Source organism: Jaculus jaculus, chromosome 1 (assembly GCF_020740685.1).
Source record: "Jaculus jaculus isolate mJacJac1 chromosome 1, mJacJac1.mat.Y.cur, whole genome shotgun sequence".
In the NCBI taxonomy this organism is placed as follows: domain Eukaryota; kingdom Metazoa; phylum Chordata; class Mammalia; order Rodentia; family Dipodidae; genus Jaculus; species Jaculus jaculus.
In genome coordinates, this window is record NC_059102.1 from 120,560,691 (window position 1) to 120,583,590 (window position 22,900).

At 47.0% G+C, this 22,900-nt stretch overlaps 1 protein-coding gene across 3 annotated transcripts in view; it reads right to left on the bottom strand.

Annotated features, from left to right (window-relative positions):
- The window catches only part of Ptpn3 (protein tyrosine phosphatase non-receptor type 3), a 128,173-nt gene that overhangs the window by 7,394 nt on the left and 97,879 nt on the right, over positions 1–22,900 (bottom strand). For all 3 annotated transcript variants that reach the window (XM_045131259.1, XM_045131262.1, XM_045131261.1), the window contains exons 19-23: positions 21,433–21,593; positions 8,411–8,501; positions 8,080–8,141; positions 7,133–7,279; positions 1,829–1,957 (exon numbers count right to left, since the gene is read on the bottom strand). In XM_045131259.1, the coding sequence (XP_044987194.1) occupies positions 1,829–1,957; positions 7,133–7,279; positions 8,080–8,141; positions 8,411–8,501; positions 21,433–21,593 (590 nt within the window). The remainder of the gene's footprint in view (positions 1–1,828; positions 1,958–7,132; positions 7,280–8,079; positions 8,142–8,410; positions 8,502–21,432; positions 21,594–22,900) is intronic.

A 22,900-nucleotide genomic window follows, 5' to 3' on the forward strand; every position in this document is an offset into this window, starting at 1 on the left:
ATGGTCCATGACAACTATGGCCACATCCTCACTTTCCCAGAATACCAGCTCAGGCCACTTCCCACAGCACTGCCTTCCCCATCTTCGCCTCCAGCTACTTCTTCCCCTGCTTCCAGGGTAGTGGGGCCAGGGCCACAGCCATCAGCCCTTTCTGCACACACTTACAGGTACGCCTTTTTAGTGCCAAAGAGCAAACCCAGAGCCTTGCTCATGACAACCCGGGCCCCACTGTGACTGCTGAGCACACATTCTACCTGTGACCTCGAGACTCTCAAACCTTTCTGTGTGTGTGTGTGTGTGTGTGTGTGTGTATTGTGCTACAATACACATAGTGTTTACCATTTTAATTTTGGTTTCTCGAGGTAGGGTCTCACTCTAGTTCAGGCTGACCTGGAATTCACTATGTAATCTCAAACTCACAGCATTCCTCCTATCTCTGCCTCCCGAGTGCTGGGATTAAAGGCATGTGCCACCACGCCTGGCTTATTTTAACTATTTTTACATGTAAAATTTAGTGACATTAAATGTATTTGCAATGCTGGGCAAACATCACCACTATCTATATCCTGAACCTTTGTTTTTATCAGCCAAACATAAACTCTGTCACCATTATAATGCTACTCCCTATTCTTTCCCTTCTTCCAACGGTGGCAAGCAATTCTCCTTTCTGTGTTTATGAATTTACTACTCTAGGTATTCATATAAATGGAGGAGTACTCAGCACTGCAATATCTCTATCATACCTTCCAAGGCTCAGGGTCTATTGTGGAAGAGGTGGCGGAAAGAATGTAAGAGCTAAAGGAAGGGTAGGACTCCTTACAACATGCTCCCCCCAGACACAAAATGGCCTAGATATCCATGACCTCACAGTGCCTGACACTACCTACACAAGACCATCATAAGAGGAGGAAAAGATGATGACATCAAAATAAAAGAGAGACTGGAGGAGAGGGGGAGGGGATATGATGGAGAATGGAGTTTCAAAGGGGAAGGCTGGGGGAAGGGAGGGTATTGCCATGGGATGTTGTTTACAATCATTGTGAATAAAAAATAATAAATAACTTAAAAAAAGAATAAAGTTTTCAGCTTAAAAAGTAAAAGTAAGTGTCCTTCCTTGACTGGTCTCTTTCATTTGGCATAATGTCCTTAAGGCTATAGTATTTGTGAAAATTTAGCCTTTTAAAAGCTGGCTATTATTCCATTGTATACCATGTCTTTTTTAAAATTTTCTAATTATTATTATTATTTTAGTTTTCTGAGGTACGGTCTCGCTGTAGGTTGGGCTGACCTGGAATTCACTTTGTAGCCTCAGGCTGGCCTTGAACTAATGGTGGTCCTCCTACCTCTGCCTCCCGAATGCTGGGATTAAAGGCGTGTGTCACCATGCCTGGCTCCTATGTCCGTTTGTTTATCTGTGTATCACTTGATGGATGGACTCAGGCTGCCCTGCCCACCCTCCAGCACTGGCTTTTTTTTTTTTTTTTTTTTTGGTTTTTCGAGGTAGAGTCTCACTCTGGCTCAGGCTGACCTGGAATTCACTATGTAGTCTCAGGGTGGCCTCGAACTCTCGGCAATCCTCCTACCTCTGCCTCCCAAGTGCTGGGATTAAAGGTGTGCACCACCACGCCCGGCTCCAGCACTGGCTATTTTAAGTGATGGAACTACAATCAGTGGGCACTGGCTCTCTTACAAGAGGACCTGTATTTACTGATCTATCCCTCGGGTGACATCTGAGCAGACCTGGATGTGAGACCCCACCTGGGATGTCAGGGGCTACTAATGACTTCACACCTGCCTGTCCACCCTGCCTCCCCAGAGCACTGCTCACCTCGGTGTTTGTGACCAGCATCTCTCGGGACACGTAGGCGATGGTGCAATCCTCTGCCTGACACTGGATGTGAAAGATGCCATGGTCCATGACGTCAGGGGGATCAGGCCAGTACTGGTGACACTTGGTCTGTAAGAAAACATGGTGTGTGAGCTTGTCTTCACTGTGGGGTATACCCGGGAGCTAGCCACATGTACTCAATGACAGGTGAGGAGACAGAAGAAACTCAGATGAGGCCTGTTTATGTTCTGGGGCGGGGTGCGGAGGAGGTTCATATATTGGGCACATATATGAGTGTGTGAGGGTTATGCTGGGCACATGTGTAAGTGTGGGTAAGTGTGTGGAGGTCACAGGACAATCTTGGGTATTAATCCTCAGGACTGCTGTCTACCTTTATTGAGACAAGGTCTCTCAGTGGCCTGGAGCTTGCCAATTAGGCTAACCTGGCTGGCCAGAGAGCCTCAGGGAGTCTCCTGTTTTCCTCACTAGTACTGCAGTGACAGACAGCTCAACCTCAGCTGGCATTTCTGCAGAGTTATGGGGCTTGAACTCAGGGCCTCAGACTTGTGAGACAGCACATTTACTGACTGAACTATCCCCCCAACCCTGGAATTTCAATCTTTTTTTTTAAACCCCTAAATACTTTTTATTTATTTGTACTGAGACAGAAAGTGAGGAAGAAGGAAGGGAGGCCAGGGCCTCTTGCCACTGCAAATGAATTCTGAAAGCATGTGCCACTTTGAGCATATGGCTTTATATGGGTACTAGGAAATGGAGCCCAAGCCGTCAGCCTCTGCAAGCAAGTGACTTTAACTGTGGCACCATCTCTCCAGCCCAGAAATTTCATTCTTTTTATTTTATTTTATTTTTATTTTTATTTATTTGAGAGTGGGAGAGAAAGAGAGAGAGGGAGGGAGAGAATGGGTGCACCAGGGCCGTCAGCCACTGGAAAGGAACTCTAGATGCATGTGCCACCATGCGCACCTGGCTTACATGGGTCCTGGGGAATCGAGCCTCCAACCAGGATCCTTAGGCTTCACAAGCAAGCGCTTAGCCGCTAAGCTATCTCTCCGGCAGAAATTTCATTCTTAATACTCAAATAATCCAAGCGATAGGCATTGTCATCTCCTTGTAGTGATGAGGAAACCTGAGGCTCAGAATCCTGTTTCAGGTTGCATTTAAAAACAAGGGTTCCAGAACCAAGTATCTTCTTTGACCTCAGAGCTTGAGCCTTAAATTACTGGCAGGCCAGGGAAAAAGATTATATAGATGGAAAATATAATCCGGCCCCCAAAGGAAACATTTGATGGAAGGTTAGGGAGACTTGACCTTTCCAACTGAAAAGTGACTCCTCTAAGTAGAAACTCAGGAGCCTTAAAGTGTGGGTGGAAATCAACAAAAAGAGATGTCACAGTAGCGCCTCAGGCCATCAGGTTTCTAGGTGTCGCGGTGGGTGGCTCTCTGCATCTGCAGGCTTGGTGCCACATAGCGTGGGGTAGGACTCTAGCTGTCACACACCCGCAGGGAGACCCGCTCTCTTACAGGCACACCACGCAGGATGCCTGGAAATTTCATCTCTTGTGAAAAGAGAAGGTCAAAGCTGTTCACCTGGAATGACCGATGTCTGCTCGGAAGAAGTGGGGGTTGGGGACGGGGACGAGACAGGGACTGCAGGACAAAGGACGCAGGTCACCCGAGAGTCGGGAGGTAACAGGAGAGGGAAATGGGAACCCTGGAGTTTGAAAGAACAGGTTCCTAACCATTGATAAGTAAGAGAGCAGGTTCCCAGGGCAGAGATGCTAAGGGGGCCTCTCGGGAGGTAGGAATGTAAAGCAGGAGACGGATGGAGGCGGCACGGTGGATGCAGCGAAGGAGAAAGGACTGGAAACCGAGAAACCGGATTGCAAGGAGACCGAAGATGAGCGGACACGACAGGAGGGGGCTGCAGCTGCGGGCAAGGGGGGCAGGACTTGGAAGACCGCATGGGGGGCACGAGGCTTCTCGGGTCACGGGAAAGGCCGTTTCTCCTGAGCTGGAACAAGCACAGCAAGGGAAGGAGGGGGCTGCCACCAGGGCAAAGCGGATCATCTGTCACCAACCATTCCTGCGGGACTCCCTTTTCTCTGAGGAGAAGAGTGGCTGTCCAGCTGAAAGAGGGGGGTGAGCTTTAAAAAAGCAAGGCGCCGGACACCGACAGGAAGTCTGTGGCGGTGTGGAGTTGCCCGTCGGGCTCCGACGCTGGCTCTCAGGCGTCTGCAGCACGCGCTCACGGAGCTCAGAGGCAGCCATTGGCACCTCAAGTCTCTCTAGAGGACAGCGGGGACACTGACACTCTAATCACAATATGGGGCCACAGGGAGGCAGGGAGAGCATGGAGGCACTGGAAAAACACTTGCCGTCTGCTATCTAAAGCAGATCCAAATGGCCCAGATTTGAGGCTGCCTGGTACAGAGGCACATGAGATTCTCATGGGGCACGAGTGATTAGTCCTGACTGTGCCCTGCAGAGAGCCTCAACGTGGGTCTAGGGCCACTTTAACATTCCACCCATCCCTAACATTTTTAACTGTGTTTTCATAATAGGTATAAAGTGGGACAGGGCAGCCACCAGGCCCAGAGCATGGAAGGTCTGAGCATTTAGAATTTAGTAACGTGTGCATGTGTGCGTGTGTTCCTTTTTTTTTTTTTGACAGGGTCTCATGTAGCCCAGGCTAGCCTTGAGTTCATTATGTAGCTGAGGATGGCCTTGAATTTCAGATCCTTCTGCCTCTGACATGCTGGGTTTATAGGCATATCCCCCATACCCGTATTATGCTTTTGAAATTTTTACACATAATTCATATTTACAGCAAGTGATACTGGGCTTCCATTTGAAAGAAATCTCTTTCAAAAGAAACTAAAGCAAAGAAAAAAAAGGGAGTGATTCAATTTAAATAAAAAATAATAAACAAGGGCTGGAGAGATGGCTTAGCGGTTAAGCGCTTGCCTGTGAAGCCTAAGGACCCCGGTTCGAGGCTCAGTTCCCCAGGTCCCACGTTAGCCAGATGCACAAGGGGGCGCATGCGTCTGGAGTTCGTTTACAGAGGCTGGAAGCCCTGGTGCGCCCATTCTCTCTCTCTCCCTCTATCTGTGTTTCTCTCTGTGTCTGTCGCTCTCAAATAAATAAATAAAAAATTAAAAAAAAAATAAACAAGACCACAAACAAATATGGATCAGTCTTGGTACCAGATATTATGGTACATCCAGATCACTCTTACGGCTACTGCTGCTAACATTTACCTAATATGTTCTGTGATCAGCCCAGGGTAATTGCATATGCCTACCATCCTAACACTTGGGAGGGTAGAGGTAAGAGGACTGCTGTGAGTTTGAGGTGAGCTGGGACTATAGAATGGGACCCTTTCTATAAATAAATAGATAAGTAAAAGAAGTAGATAAATAATTACTGTGTACCAAGCATTCTTGCAAGAGGCTACCTATATCAACTCACTCAAATCCCTCACAACCCCATGAGATAGGTGGTGAGAGGATGACGACACTGTGAACTGAAATGAAAGGTCTGTTCTGTCCCCCACAGCTCCTGGGTTTGACCACTTTGTCTCCTGTTTGGGAAAGTTTTGGAACCTTCAGGAGGTGGAGGCTTGCTAGGAGGAAATGGGTTACTAGGAGGCAGGATTCGAGGTTGTATCGTCTGGCCCGATTTTGCGTTTGTTCTCTGCTTGACTTTGGGTGCAGTGTGACCAGGCAGGTTCCCGCTCCTGCTGCCATGCCTTCCCCACCGCGACGGAACGTAGCGCCTTGAAACTATACACCAGCTAAAGCCTTCTCCCTTACGTTGCTTTTGCCAGGGTAGTTTATCACAACAATGGGGAAAGTAGTTAATGCAAAGCACAAGTAACTCATTTCTTATTAAAACAAAAATGAGGCTTTCAGACAAAGAGATGAAGTGATGCCACAGCTGTCGCATGGTGATTTCAGCCAAACTTCAGATGATCTCTCATGGTAACGGGGTAGGCAAGATAGAGAAAGGAGGAGACCAGACCAGAGCTGCTAGGATTTACAGCTGCTCCCCAGTGTGTGTCCTTAGCGCTTCTGAAGAGCAGCATTTGTAAGGAAGCGTCTCTTGAGGATTTCTGTTTTGTTTTTCATGGTAAAGTCTCACTCTAGCCTAGGCTGACCTGGAACTCCCTCTGTAGCCCCAGGCTGGCCTTAAACTCATGTCTCTACCAGTGCTGGGATTAAAGATGTACGCCACCATACCCTGTCTCCTTGAGGATTTTAAATCAGTGACTTTAAGTGATGAGAAGAGATTCTGATCAACAAGAAGGTAGCCGTGAGAGCTAGGACAAAGAAATAAGTAGGCTACAAGAGCTTCCCTGAAGGCCAGATGTGAGGGTTGAATCCAGCTACTGCTCTTGATGACACAACCACAGCAACATGTGCTAAATCCTCAAAACAGAGTGCGCCAAGCTACTTATATGTACATGTCAATCTTTACCAGTTCTCCAAGGTGGCACCTTTACCATCCCCACTGACACTCAAGAGAACTGTGCTCAGACAGGGTGAGTACCTTGCTCAAGAAGGACCATGTTTTCAACCCCACCTGGCTGCTGTTGGATGAAGAGTCCACGAGTCAAGGGCACAAGCAGCAGAGAGGAGAGACTGGCTCAGTGGCAGCATCAAGAGAGACTTCACATAGTTTCTAGTGACCACAGTGTGTGCAGGTTACAGTAAATCCAAGGTGGGAGAGACCCCAGGCGACACCAGTGTTCTGGGACAGGCTGGGCGGGAGGTGGGAGGTACTGAACTTTTGCCTGTCAAGTCAGATCTAGGCAGGGGGCGAGGAGGAGGACAGCTGAGCCTTAGCACTGCACTTGTCCACTTGGAGACTCCAAATAGGACATTACAGGTTACTAGGTGGTGTGGTTTGAATGAGATGTTTCTCCAAAGGACCATGTGTTTGTGTACTTGGTCCCCAGCTGGTGACTTTGTCTGGGAAGGTGATGGAACCTTTAGGAGGCGGAGTCTCGCTGGAGGAAGTGAAGTGCGTCAAGGTGGGTGACCCTTGAAGCTCTATAGCCTGGCTCCACCTCTCTCTGCTTCTTGACTATGGACACGAGAGCAGCTGGCCGCCGGTTCCTGCTGCCATCTCTTCCCACCAGGATGGACTGCAAGCTGCCCCTTTTCTGCCATGAGCTGCTTCTTGTTAGGTAGTTGGTCAGAGCAACAAGTAAGGAATTGGTACACTAGGAGACTGAGAGTCAGGTACAGGACACACATTTGATCTGGAAATCAAGCAGCTTACCCGCCCTCGCTCTGTGAGCGTCGTCAACATGATAATGAGTGACAGCTTCTGATCCCAGACAACTTGCCAAAATTGTGCACAGGTATGTGGCAGGGGTCCCTGAGTGGCAATGTACTTGTTCACGAGGTTAGCAGCAGGGATTTCCATCTAGCAAGAGATCAGTAAGGCGTTAGGATCTGTTAATGGCCACAAGGTGGATCGAATTCTGCCTTTACTCTCCTACTTGCTATTCCTGCTGTGTAAGAAAAGAAATCAATGAAAAGGCCACTTTTTGATTGGACAATGTTAATGGAATAGACCAATTTGCATTGGGGCAATTCTCCACGTTTTGCTGTGCCTTGAATGTAATCTGAAAAATCACATTGTTTAGATCTGGGTCTGAGAGATGCCAAATCTCTCTGCCACTCTGCTAGCTAAAAGCAGTTTTCGATGGCTACATTCTCAATGCAAACATCAATAGTTACAATCTGGCCTACAGAAAGTACTTCCAGACCTGGCTTTAGATGAAGAAACTGACATTCAGAGAGGCCAAGGAAGGAAGTGCCCATAATGCAATTTCAGGAGAAAAAAATATATACTTTTCTCATAACAGGCGAACCTTTTGAGTTCTACATACAGAGGAAGTCTTATTTATTTTTCTTATACTAATAATGTGAGAAAACAGCAAGTTACAAACATACAGCAGCAGGTGGACGATGGAACTAGAAACACAGAATGTGTTTGGTCCCATCCTCCCTTGGCCCTGAGGCTTTTCAAGTTAATCCCTGTCAACCTGAGTCTCCACTTCTAAAGCCAGACCTCTGATTCCCTCACATGGCAGCTGTGCTGGAACGATGGGGCAAATGGGAGATGGCTCTGTCATCGGCAAAGCACCCACAGGCCACGCAGCGCCCGCCCTTGTTACCATGATCAATGCGTTCTTTCTTAGTGCCACATTCCCAGCTTACGTTCACATAACTCGCGTTAATATAATCTTCGTTTCCCTGCAGTAATACTCTGGTGGTGTCATCTGTGGGAGACAGAAAAATTTACCCATTATTCTGGGTGTTATTTTTATCATCCCAAGAAAACAAGGGTTCAGTTCCCAGCCCCATCTGCAGCTCTCGCCTCATTAGCATAAGCACTATTCTCCAACTGTTCAGAGTCTGAAATGGCTGTAATAAAGACGGTGGTGTTTACAGACACACTGAAAACCATTCCAGAACACCAGACAATCTGTTTTAAAAAGGGAAATGTTATCTCCGAGTGGGGGAGGAGGCCTTCAGGCCGGATACTCACAAGGCAGCACATCTTTATATCGGTTTTTGTCCAAATTCTGAGGCAGCTTTGCAAATGTGATGGATAAACCTGGCTTCTTTCTATAGAGTTGCTAGAGGACAAACAGAGGGAAAAAAATCATTGCCATAGAGGAAGTCTGAAGGCATATATGTATTTTAAAGGCATTTTATTTTTATTTTATTTATCCATTTTGAGAGACCGAGAGAGAAAGGGCATGCCAGGGCATCCAGCCACTGCAAACAAACTCCAGATGCATGTGCCACCTTGTGCATCTGGCTTATGTGGGTACTGGGGAATTGAACCTGAGTCCTTAAGCTTCACACACAAGTGACTTAACTGCTAAGCCATCTCTCCAGCCCTGAAGGCATATTTTAACAGCAAAGATTATCATGCATGGTACCACAACCTTCACATTTTCAAGTGATTATATGTCACATATTAAAAGAAAATCTTCCCAATAAAAATTCTATAATTCTAGAACAAACTAAATATATGTACGTGTGTGTATACATGCACACACATACACCCACAAACTTGAGGAACTTTTAGGGAAATGGTCAGGTATGGTTCTCAGTTACAGATAAGAAAACCTTATCTATGACAAATAACTTGACAAATGTTGAAAGCAAGTATAAGGGTTTGAAAAAAAAATGCATCTACATTAGTCTAAAGCCTCACTTTCAATGGAATGAACCAAATTCTTTGCTTAAGACCCAGGACACTTCATTCATTACTTCAGAAGTTTATTTCCACAGTCAAAGATTCATCTGGACATAATCATGCCATTCGAGACACTGCCCTGTGCATGCGAGCAGACAGCTCTGTCCATCGACAGGCACACAGCAGACACACAGAGCCAGCACCTGCCGCGGTTCTCACCACAGTGGAGGGAGGTGTTACTCGTGTTTTTATATCGCAAGTGAAAGCCAGAGGTCGAGTGCTTTGCCCAAGACCAGAAACAAAAGGCAAACGAGTATCTGTTGGTGATATTTTTGTTTTCTTTTCTATACAGCTGTTTTCTTTGCTTTGACAATCGTCTAATTCCTTCTGACAAGTGGTTCTTATTAGCTTTCTGGGAATATAAAACAACTTTTTTATAGTGTTGGAAGGTTTTTTTTTTTTTTTTTTTTTGAGGTAGGGTCTTACTTTAGCTCAGGCTGACCTGGAATTCACTATGGAGTCTCAGGGTGGCCTCGAACTGACGGCAATCCTCCTACCTCTGCCTCCCGAGTGCTGGAATTAAAGGCGTGCACCACCATACACGGCTCAGAAGGTTTTTTTTTTTTTTTTTAACAGAAAATTCAGGAAATTCAGGTAAGAGCAATAGAAAAGTATTATCAGTTTTATAACTCTGAGATGATCTTCTTACATATAAGTGTATATATAAATATATACATGTATATGTAAGAATTTTTAGTGAGATTTAAATATTTAAATGGAAACTATCTGTGTTTTAATTTTTTAAGTATTCATTATTTATTTATTTGTTTTGGTTTTTCAAGGTCGGGTCTCACTCTAGCCCAGGCTGACCTGGAATTCACTATGTAGTCTCAGGGTGGCCTCGAACTAATGGTGATCCTCCTACCTCTGCCTCCCAAGTGCTGGGATTAAAGGTGTGTGCCACCATGCCCGGCTCTAGTTTTTATTTATTTGTGAGCAAAGAGAAAGGGGGGAGGGAGAGAAGGAGGAGGGAAGAAAGGGGGAGGGAAAGGGACACAGAGAGAGAGAGAGAATGGGTACACCAAGGCCTCTAGCCACTGCAAATGAATTTTGGGCACATGGACCACTTTGTACATCTGGCTTTACATGGGTACTGAACCTGGGTCATTAGGCTTTGCAGGCAAGTGCTTTAACCACTAAGCCATCTCTCCAGCCTGCTTTCAACCTTTTGGCTCTTGTAAGTACCTAACAACAGAATTACAGTAGTACAGCATAATTTGAAGGGCCTGGATACATATAATAGGTTACCCAGCAGGAATGTGAGCTTAGTTGACCAACATCCTTGACTAATGAATAGAGAGGCTGAACATTATCTGATTCTTCCCACCCCCCCTTTCCCCTCCCCCCCCCCCGCAATATTTTGTGGACTGTATTGTTTTGTAAACTGATTTCTGTTAGGTTTGTTTTGATTAAACAAATTACACAAAACTCATTAGGACATTAATATGGAGGTCTGGTCATAACAGTTTATCTTTTTTGCATGCATATGTATGTGGTGTGTATATTTGTATGTTTACAGGCATATGTGTGTGCACATTTATGGAGGCCATGGGTAGATGCCAGGTATTTAGCGCTAACACATCTGTGTGTGCGCGTGTGTGTGGTGTATGCACACGTACGTGCCCATGAGGGGCCCTGTGTGCTCACCTGTGTGCAGGTGTGCGGTGTGCAGGAGAGGGTACATATACCCTCCATCACTTTTAGACTTGTTCTTAATTGCGCCCTAGTCTCTTAACTGATCTAGGATCTCGTGGGGTTTGCCTTTTCTTTCTTATTTTTCCCCCTTGAGCTCCAGCAATTCTCAGGTCTCTGCTCCTCTATGGGACTAGGGTTACAGATATGTATGACCATGCCCAGCTATGTTTGTGGGTCCTGGGGATCAAACTCTAGTGGTCTCTCAGGTTTCCTTGGGACTTCACACTTGCACAGAAAGTGCTCATAACTGCTGAGCCATCTCTCAATGAACCCATGTCTCACTGGTTCAGCTATACTAGCTAACCAGCAAGGATCCTCCAATCTTCGCTCCCCAGGGCTGGGATTAGAGGTATGTACCACCACACCCAGCGTTTTGTGTGGGTTCTGGGTTTCCTAAGTCAGGTTCTCATGCTTGTGCGAGAGGCACTTTACCAAGTGAAATGTCTCCCAGCCCCAGTACTACCGCATTTCAGATGCTTACTGAATACTCTGAATTCCCTCCTCTCCAAGAGCTCAGCTCCTTACCCATCTGTCATCTGGAGAGTGTCAATGCCTCACAATCAAGTAGCTCCTGAACAACGTCTAAACACCTTCAGGATTTCACAGACTCTATAAGAGCATTCTCGAAACAACCTCAGGATTTATTGGGGGCTCTGGCTTGACTCTGGCAGAATGAGGATATATGAGCCAGCAACATTCATCTAAATGGCATTTTGCTTCTCACTGATTAACTGTATGGAAGTGAAATTCAATTAGGTGAATATAAGCCAGCAGATATAACCTAGAGGTAAGAAGATATATATATATATATATATATACACACACACACACAGAAATGTAAATGCAATCAACTTGAGGAGGTCTAGCATCTGACAAACAGCTCTAGCAAAAGGCTGTAATTATCCTAAGCTTTCCCTGTATTTCAGGAGTTGATCAGATTGCTAACTATGAAGTAAAATAACAAGAATAAGGACTAAAGAAGCAATGTTAACAAAATTTTTTTTAATGCAAGAAAGAGAGAGAGAGAGAATGAGAGAGAGAGAGAGAGAGGGAGAGAGAATATATTGGCGAGCCTGGACCTCCAGCCATTGCACTTGAACTCCAGATGCATGCACCATCTTGTGCGCATGTGGGACCTTGCCCTGGTGTGTCTGACTTATGTGGGATGTGGGAGTCAAATGTGAGTCCTTAGGATTCTCAGGCGAGAGCCTTATCTGCTAAGCCATCTCTCCAGCCCAACAATTCTTTGAATGTGCACTCTGGGCTTTAGTAAAAGAAATGTACAGTGATTCATGTCATGGAAGTTTTTCTACAGCAAAAATTTCGTTGCGGAAAACCAGAAACAGCCTGACTATTCCCTGACAAGAAGTGTTGCCTAACACTGTGGTACAGACATAGCACAAAAGTCTGGGCCGGGAATAAAAACAATGAGAGACTGAAGTACAGAGGTGGGGATGCTCACTCGTCTACTTTAGAAAGTGCATGCTGCTCATGAATAATGCATACGCCGGTGATGTCATTTACGTAACAGCGGCACATGTGCCCTGTGAACGAGTACAAGCTCAGAGCTGTGCACGGTGCACGTCTGTATTTGCATAAGCACTGGAAAGAGTATGGACGATCACATGCCAAAATGTTACTTGCAAGTTGTAACAAAGAAGAAGAAACTGAATGTGGGGGGTGGGGGTCAGGAAACTTCCTTTTACTGAATTGCTTAAATTACAGCAATGAGAGCAACCCTTTAAATTCAAAGGGTTGAAGTAAGGTAAAAGGTATATCAATTTAAAAACGCAGCATTTTCAAAGAAATCACAAGAATCTGGCCCCTGGGAGGTCCGATGCCACTCCCATGTTTGCATCTGCTTTGCAGAACTTAATACTGAGTAGGACCAGGCAGTTCCCTGGGACGGGGTTCACTCAGTGTTTCCCGGGTCAGGAGTCAGCTTTCCGATTCTGGGACTGCACCCACTTTTCCATGTTTCTTTTCCATGACCCCCAGGACAGCTTGGAGGGCTGGTCGGGTGTGAAAGTCCTGCTCTGTGGCACAGTCAGTGCAAGAGGGCATGAGTTAAGCTTATGATATTGGCCAGAGCCCGAGACCAGGCGTTTACGAGAACTATGGACTGGAAAACACACTTGGCTTTGATTATTCCCAGGTTGCCCGGGTGGAAGCACATTGTCTAAGTTCTATCTCAGGATGGGAGCAACCAGAAGGTGAGAGGCAGAGTCAAAGGGTAGAGGATACGTGTGTGTGTGTGTGTGTGTGTGTGTGTGTGTGTATGCGCGCGCGCGCGCGCGTGCACACACGCACTTGTGCCTGTGGGGGACAGAGGTTGATATAGGCTGCCCTCCTCAGTTGCTCCCACCTTATCTTTTTAATTTAATTTATTTTAATTTTGGTTTTCTGAGGTAGGGTCTCACTGTAGCTCAGGTTGACCTGGAATTCACTATGTAGTCTTAGGGTGGCCTTGAACTCGTGATCCTCCTACCTCTGCCTCCCAAGTGCTGGGATTAAAGGGGTGCGCCATCATGCCCAGCTACTCCACCTTATTTTTGATTCAGGTCTCTCACTGAACTGGGAGCTCACAGTTAGCCACACTAGCTAGCCAGCAAGTCCTGGGGATCTTTTCTCTACCTCCCTAGCACTGGAATTACAGGTATGCGCTGCTGCTACACCTGGCTTTTTTGTAGGTGCTGGGGATCCAAATTCAGGCGTGCAGGACACACATTCCAATCTAGTAGTTTTTGTGTCTCAAATACACAGCCGTCTTCGTATTCAAGTGTGGTAGAAGCTCTGAAGTGCAGGCAAGCATCTTACTGCTAAGCCATCTCTCCAGCCCTGAAAACTAATTTTTAAAATACATTATTTTAAAAAATACTTGTAAGGAGAGAGAGAGAAAAAATGGGCACGCCAGGGCATCTATCCACTGGAAATGAGCTCCAGATGCATGGGCCACCTTGTGCATCAGGCTTTATGCAGAATCGAACCCTGGTCATTAGGCTTTGCAGGTAAGCACCTTAATTACTGAGCCATCTCCCCAGCCCCTAAAATACACATTGGTTCTAAGAGTTTTTTTTCTTTTAACATATTTATTTATTTATTTTTAAAGTCCTAGCCCAGGCTGACCTGGATTTCACTATGTAGTCTCAGGCTGGCCTCAAACTCACAGCAATCCTTTTACCTTGGCTTCGCGAATGCGGGGATTAAAGGCATGTGCCATCACACCTGGCTATTATTTATTTGCAAGCAGATACATAGATAGATAGGTAGATGGAGAGACAAAGAAAATGGGCATGCCAAGGCCTTCAGCTGCTGCAAACAGACTCTAGATGCATACACCACTTGGTACATCTGGCTCTTCGTGGGTACTGGGGGAAATGAATTAGGTCATTAGGCTTTCAGGCAAGTGCCTTAACCACTGCACCATTTCTCCAGCCCTAAGAGATGGGTTAAAATCTTGAAGATACAATTGCCCTTGCTAATTTCAACAAAAGTTGGTTTAAAACCCTCATGAAGTTTTCTGCTACCTTTGTTCTGTCAAGTGGAAATTTTGTAATTAACCTGGGAGCCACTGAGTCACTTGTTTTGCCACTGATGGACAATTCATTTAATGGTGACGTAGGAGTCAGGGGTCAGGGAGAAGATGGTTTCTGGTTTGGGTAAGGATGGATGATGTGATGTGAGGAACAAGACTTTTGGGGGCCCCTTTCCATCCCTCCCTCCCAGGAGATATTCCCATCCAGTGTTCTTGGGTTTCTATCAAGTAATTTCCACATCTCTGAGGAGGCGTGACATAACAATGGTCAAGAGGGCAGAGAAGCTTCACCCTGCCACTGGATGGCATGCGTGTGCACAAAGCCTTGTGTGCTGGGAAACTGGTATTAAATAAGGGCAAGTTAACATCACCACCGAGCTTTGATATGGCTATCACCAGAGGCATATCCTTCCCCCTTGCTTAAGTGGGACCCTCAACTCAGGTAGGAGCCTGGGGCCAAGGTGATGCAATGGTTAAAGGAAGAGTGTATCCTGGAGGTGGCAGTGAACTTCAACCCAGAGTTGACCCCAATCTGCTCCTCTACATTAGAGGAGACGCACTCTACTCTGAACAAAGTACAGCATTTGGACAGTTTCAGGGCAGTTGCAAACACGGCTAATGTCACTGTGGAGGGAAGAGCTGAAGCCCACTGGTCATTGTGAGCTAATGACAATGGATGTGATTTTTACACATGTGTGTATTTGAGCCCGTCTGTCCTTGTTGTCCAGGCTGGTCTAAAAGTCTTGGATTTAACGGTCCACTCGCCCCAGCCTCCCAAGTAGCAAGGACTGTAGGTGTGTGACAAGAGACATGGTCTTTGCTGTCTGCAAGCCCTCATTTTATCCATTTCTAAGAGTGATCTGGGCGCAGGGACAGGCAGAATGGTAGAGCTCATGCTCAGCATGGCAAAGGCTCTCGGTTCTAAGTTGGGGCTGCTGAGTGACTCAGCCGATAGAGCGTTTTGTGCAAGTGTGAGCACTGGAATTCGAATCCTCAGCGCACGTATAAGAGCTGGCGTGGTGGTGCATGTCTGCAATCCCAGCGTGCCTGTGCTGAGGTGGGAGATGGAGGCAGGAGAGTCGGAAGCCTGCGGGCCAGCTCAAAGAGACTCTGCCTCAAACAAGCTGGAAGGTGAGGACCAACATCTGAGAAGTGTTCCTTGACCTCCGCATGTGAGCTTTATTAAGTGTGATTTTACACAGCTAGGGCCAAATGCTTTCTGGAACATAATTGTTTACTGAAATTCCCCTAACCAATAATAATAATAATAATAATAATAATAATAATAATAATAATAATAGTAAGTTTCACAGCAAGCTTTATAGTTTACAGGAAACCACCTCTCCATTATGGGGTGGCTGTCTGTCTATAGGCCACGAGCCCAGGAAGGGGAAGGGCAGGTGCTCTGTGACATGGAGTTGGCAGTGTGGGCGCGTGCTAGGGATGCACGTCTTCTTCCTGCTCATGTCCACAGAGCACAAATCCCCTTCAGCCAAGTGGCTCACCGTCAAGGCCCTGGAGGAGGGCAGAGTACTGGAATGGCCAGGACCATGGCAACAGCAAACCAGCGCCGGTGACAAACACTTGTGCAGGCTGGGTATGCTCTTGGAACCTCTTTTTGCTTATAAATAACAACAGCTATTACTTTTATGGGGCTTTTATCACATGCCAAACAATGCATTAGGCGTTGTCTCATATACTCCTTACAATCTACTTGAATCTCTCCCAGTTTGTAGATGAGAAGACGATGCTCACTCAGGGATAGCAGTAAGGGGTGATTCTGTGGGCTATACAGCCTCCCTGATCTTTCCTAGCTCTGATGCTTACTTCTCTAATAATAGCTTTACAGGCCAACAGGATCTTGCAGTCTCCCAAGGCTGTTAGTATCATTATTAAGAGGATAAGCTTGAAGAGGCCTGCCTGGACTCCCAACAGGCTCTTGCCTTCTACTGAGAGCTCTTGGGAAGGTCACTGAATGAGATTATACTCCTCCCTCTGACTACTGAAACATCACCTGAAGGGCCGCTGTCGAGACTGTGTGAGTTGATGCCCCCGTGCACAGAGTAACTCACTAAAGGCCCCTTTCTTGTTAGCTAGCTGGTTTCTCTGAAGATTCCTCTGAGCAGTGATGGGAGACATCTTCTTCCTCTAGGACAGTGGTTTCCCATAATGCTCCAATGAGCCTAGAACTCCTTGTGGGATAAGAGAGGAACATCTCACAGGTTGGGCTCTGGGGTTCTCAGAAGCCCCATCACAAAACAGATCTGGAGAAGTGGCTTAGTGGTTAAGGCACTTTCTTGTGAAGCCTAAGGACTTAGGTTTGCTTGCCAGTGCCCATGTAAGCAGGATGCACAAGGTGGTGCATGTGTCTGTGAGTTTCTTTGCAGTGGCTGGAGGCCCTGGCATGTACATTCTCTCTCTCTTTCAAATAAAGAAATATTTTTTTTAACTAAGATTTTTAAATTTTAAAAATTTACTAAATTACAAAATTTCATTTATTTACTTGCAAGGAGAGAATGAACATGAGTGCACCAGGGCCTCTAACCTCTGCAAACAAACTCCAGATACATGTGCCACTCTGTGCATCTGGCTTTATGTGGGTATTGGGGAATAAAACCCAGGGCCCTTAGGCTTTGCAAGCAAGTGCCTTAACCACTGAGCCACCTCCCTAGCCGCAGATCTGCTTTTGTCTGCTCAGGATTTCAGAACTCTGTAAGATTTTATATAAGCAGAGGAGCTTTTCTGTTAATTTCTAGGACATGGAAAAAAAAGTGTCCTATTGAAGTATAACTGTAAAATGTACATGCCCTCTGTTTCTTGTGTCATGGTCCAAGTATAACCTCTGAGAGAAGACCCGGCAGGGGCAGTGGAGGGATGATGGCTCTGCCCCATGGCTATTTCTCATCCTCTGTATCAGCTGGTGCATCTAAGTCTCAGGTAAGGGGCTGAGGCGATGCCTTAGTGGATAGTGCTTGGTGGGCGTGCACGAGGATCTGAGATCGAGTCCCAACACCCATGTAAAAACCTGAACGAGGCCACACATGCTAAGGTGAGGCAGAGACAGAAGGCTTCCTGGAGCTCGCTGGTGCTGGTCAGCCAGTCCGGTGAAAGAATGGCGAGCTCCAGGTTCCGTGAGAGACTGGCTCAGGGGAACTCGGCCGCAGAGCAGCAGAGGACACCTGCAGTCTTCTTTGGGCCTCTACATGTGTGTGCACACTGGCATACAAACACACACAGCATACGACGCACACAAAAATGTAACAAAATAAACCTCTGGGGATCTTGTTAAAGTACCAATAGCTGGTGGCTGAGGGCTGGACCCTAGTAGGGGCCTGAAAGACATCTTTTAAGAAACACTTTCCCATATATAGGTGGATGAGTACTTTTATCTAAAGCCTTTGAAAGCTTCCTTTAAAAGTTGGTGATGCTGGGGGAGGGAGGGGCTCTCAGGGTTTATTGGCATTTAAGCGCTGCTGGGGGAAGAGGTTTTTAATTCTCAGAAATTCTGTATGGACAAATCTTGTGTTGGTCCATTTCCCTCCTCCCTGCTCCCATTCCACTGAGGGCCCTCCTTAGTGGGTTACTGGTATTCACTATGGGTTCTGGGTTCTGGGAGCAGTGGTCCATCACTGTGTTGGGAGTGGGGCAGTGCCACAGGATACTCCTTCCTGCCCTGCAGCTCAGTCTTTCTGCCCCCTCTTCTGCAATGTTCCCTGAGCCTTGGTGGGTGTGTTATAAGTCTACTTCAGTGTTAAGCTCTCAGTGACTTCTGGACCTCTGCTTTGATACTTTTTTTTTTTTTTTTTTTTTTGGTTTTTCGAGGTAGGGTCTCACTCTAGCTCAGGATGACTTGGAATTCACTATGTAGTCTCAGGATGGCCTCACACTCAGTGATCCTCTTACCTGTGCCTCCTGAGTGCTGGGATTAAAGGCATGTGCCACCACGCCCGGCTCTGCTTTGATACATTTTGAGTGTCCTTAGTGTCTATCATGATAACCCTGGTGTGGGTTGTTAAGCAAAAGAGGCATTTTCCTCGGTGGTATAGCCACTGGTGAACTGCCCTTGCTCCTGGAAAGGACTCTTCACCTATACTGCTGTAAGCAACCCTAATTAAATGCCTCAGGTCACCAAAAACAACACACACACACACTCTGTCATATACACACACATTCTCTCTCTTTCTCTTACACACTCTCTCTCTCTCTCTCTCTCTCTCTCTCTCCTACTCTCTAGTTGAAAATAGGAAGGAGATCAGCAGGAGATGGAGGAGGATAAAAGAGAGTCAAGGGATTTGAAGTGAAGATGATCAAGGTACAATATATACATGTATGATATTGACATAATGAAAGCCATTATCATGTTTAATTAATACATAAAAAGTCTTTAAAAGGCGTATGAAAATTTCTCAAGGACACTCTTCCTGGGGCCCTTATGTAAAACACCACAGCGAGGCCCTGAGCATGAGAGGCTGTAGGGCAGGAAGCCCTACTTCAGATTAGGCTTAGCGTTACCTTCAAGGAGAGCCCACAGCACCTCCTAGTGGGCCCTAGGATCAACTGGACTGGTTACTGTTGCCTGAAACACACATTTGCCATAATAAAATCTTACCCTCTCTTGGTCTCTGGCTGCTTCTGGGACTCATGATACATCTCCACAAATACACCAAAACCACACTGCAAGCTCAACCAGACCGCAAGCTCCTTGTGGCTAAAATCCCCTTCTCCATCCTTCATCATACTCCTGATGCACATGGTAAGTACCTGAGGCGCACTGGCTGTCAGAATGAACAAATGAACGAGCCCACGGTGCCTCTCCTGGTATACATCATCCCAACTCATAGTCTGTGACAATTTTCATTTCTTCCTTGTTTCAGTTATCCTGGAGTATTTATGTTAGCATCTTTTATATAAATTTCATTTCCAAAAGATATGAACTTATCTTGTGTTTTATATTATACGTTAGGGCAGCAAACTAAAAAAAATTAGAATCCCCTAGTGATTTTGTGGGGAAAGAAGTTACCCTCCTTTGCCTTTTCATTCCTGGGGTTCTGCTTTCTATATATTGTTCGACACACACTGCTTGACTGTGTTCTAAACCCTGTCCCTACACCCTGTGATGGGTCATTCTGACTGCTAACACGACAGGACCTAGAAGCACCTAGGAGACAAATCTCAAATATGTAGTAGTCAGCTTCACTTGCTGGGATGAACCTCCAAATCAGACACAGTTATGAGAGGGTTTATTTGAAGCTTACAGATCCAGGGGGAATTCCATAGAAGAAGCCGTTCTCAGGTCCATGCGGAGAGAAAGCCACCACCAGGGACACAAGCGCACACACTCCAGGAACCCCAGGCAGAGCTCAAGCACTCTGCATACCTTAGGCTGGAATTCAGTTCTTCCCTCAGAAACAAACATCTTAGGGCTGGATCCCAGGATCCACCCACAGACACTTCCTCCAGGCAGGACACTGGAGATGTAAATGACAAGATTTGATAAACTCCCGAACCTACTGAGGGATCCACAGCGTCTATGATGGAAGTTCTGGATTGGGTTTACTGAGATGGGAAGACTCACGCTACATGTAGATGGCACCGAGCGCCGAGGTCCCAGACTGCATGAAAGGGAGCTAGGCACAAAGATTCATCACTGTCCGCATCCCGACAGGATATGTAGTGTCACTGGCTGCCCCACACTCCTGGGGCAATGATTTCCCCACCATGATGGTCTGGACCCAAAAACTGTGAGCCACACTAAGCCCTTTGTGCCCTAAGTTGATTCTGCCGGACATTTTGCCGCAGCGCCGAGAAATGTAACTAACCCAACTACCAAGTCACCCTTCCATTCGAAACTTCTTGATTTGCATTCCTGTCTGGCAGCAGCTGTTAGAGCCATGCTTTACCGAACCACTCTAATCAAACACACTGGACAAACTTTCTACTTTTGCTAACCCTTTTTCTTCCTGTGGGTTTCGAATGAACAATGCCTTGTTGACACGGGTCTGAATTGAAACAGACGCCTGTCCTTATTCTATGAGCCCCGACTGTACAGTACTGGTAATGGTTGAGCTAGTTTCTTTTTTCTTTTTTTATGAGAGAGAGAGAACTGGCATGCCAGGGCCTCCAGCCACTGCAACCGAACTCCAGATATGTGTGCCACCTTGTGTGCATGTGCAACCGTGTGCTCTTGGGGGTCACCTTTGTATATCTGGCTTACGTGGGATCTGGAGAGTCCTTAGGTTTCACAGGCAAGCACCACAACCACTAAGCCAGCTCTCCAGCCCTGAGCTCATTTCTTTCACTGAACCACTGCATGTTCTTTCATGCTCTTCTATTTTTTTGTTCCTTCTGATACAGGGTCTCACTACAGCCCAGACTGGCCTCCAACTCAGCAGCCCTCCAGCCTGAGCCTCCCATGCGGAGGCGCCTTGCTTCTTTTCTCTTACTGCATGACCTACTGCATTCATCTGCCTTTGAACGCAGGGGGGAGACAAACGCATTTTATTTTCATTCAGGTAGAGTTCAGTGAAAGTGACTAAATATGGGATCTCTTCTGCTCTTTTTTGGGTTATGTAAGAGGCCTCTGGGGTGACATTACAGACAGGGCCATTTCTCTAGGGAAGGACAGATGTGACTTTGGCTTATATGGTCTGGGGACCTGGAAAACCCAGAGACACCGCCCTCGTGGGACGACACCAACTCTTCCAAATCCCGAGTGAGGGTGGGGGGGTGGGGGTGGCCTGGCATTGTCCTGGGTGGGTGGGGCGGCATGTTCTCATCCTGCTGCTGTGCTCTGAGCTACTGTGGGCAGCTCAGTGAACTCAGAGCCCACCTCCCATGACAAGTGAATATTTCAAGAAGAGGGAGACACAGTTCAGCATGGCCAGAGGGCCAGAGGTGGCCTGGCCATGGGTCTTCAAGCACAGGCTTTACCCCAAGATGCTCAAAGAGAGAATCTGCTATCTAAGGCACGTGAGCCACAGTCACTGCTGCTGACCCTGCAGACAGTTGTCCCGTCCCTTCTCAGCATCAGGAGGTCCACAGGTGAGCGGCCACAGCCCTGGGGGCCTCTTACCTCAAACTGGATCAGCACTGTGCCACTTTCGAGACCTTTCTTCAGCAGTTCCATGGATCCCTCTAAAGTGCTCCCGCCCTCAGGACACACGGGGAAAATGGCCTCTGGGAAAAGCTGGCTCAGCTCATCTTCCGATCTGATCTCTGCAAATGAGCGCACGGCTGGAAGAGACAAGAGAGAGGGCTGGGCTCCACACAGCTTAGCATCGCACGGCGCCAGGGTGCAGTGGTCCGCGTGTCTCCCCAAGATCAAGGCGTGGCCTGGCTTGTCGGACACCACGATGTGGGGAATGATGGTGTGTGGATGGATAACCTGCAGCCACACACGGATCTTCCAGCTAGTCTGACATACTGTGGTTAGTACTCCCAGACTGTGGGCTGAAGGTGAGGAGAGAAAGCCACTGCTCTCTGAGCTGGTTACTTCCCCGCCCACTGCCATCGCACTCCTGTGGTCCTGTCCATGTACTTCCTTATGACATAGGAATTTGCCCAGGCACACGGGGGAGACCCTGAGCTCTCCTTATGACACTGTTGTTCCAAGAGCCTAGTTTCTAGATCAAGGTCAGTCCTGTGTGGGAATTTCCCAAATAAATTCCTCTAGTTCTGGGATCTCTGCACACAGCCCACTTCTTCTTCTTCTTCTTTTTTTTTTTTTTGGTTTTTTGAGGTAGGGTCTCACTCTAGCCCAGACTGACCTAGAATTCACTATGGAGTCTCAGGGTGGCCTCGAACTCTTGGAGATCCTCCTACTTCTGCCTCTCGAGTGCTGGGATTAAAGGCGTGCACCACCACGCCTGGCAACAGCCCACTTCTTTAGCTTTAAGTTCTCCCATCATGTCAAGGGGCGACCCTCTCCTCCCCTCCTTTGCACGATACTTCCACTGCATCAGCCCTCATTTCCTTCCCCTTAAATGGAGACCTGGGGGTCATTCTGAATTCTCCCTTTACTGAGAAAAGGGAAGTCCCAGCCTCACCCAAAGGCCCTCAAGGGGTGCTGGGAGGTGGTTCAGGGAGCAAGAGTACTTGCTAAGCACATATGAGCACTTGAGTTCTACCCTTAGCACCCACAGGAAAATTGGGGTGTGGCTAAGCAATGCGTGTAACCCAAGCACTGAATGGGTGGAGACAGGTGGATCACTGGGGTTCAGTGAGAGATCCTGTGCCAAGAAAGTAAGGTAAAGAGTGACAGACACATGAGCTCCTCTGTCAACCTTTGCACGCTCGCACACACTGCACATACCCTATACACACCTAAGAAAAGCCTTCAGTGACTCCCTATTTTTTTAAATTTAAATTATTTATTGGCACCACACGCCAGGGTCTGTTTTCTACTGCAATCAGAACACCAGACACTTGTGCTACTTTTTGCATCTGGGTTTATGTGGTTGGCTGGGGAACTGAATCCAGGCTAGGCTTTGCAAGCAAGTGTCTCTTACCGCCGAGCCACCTGCCCAGCCCCTCCATTTTCA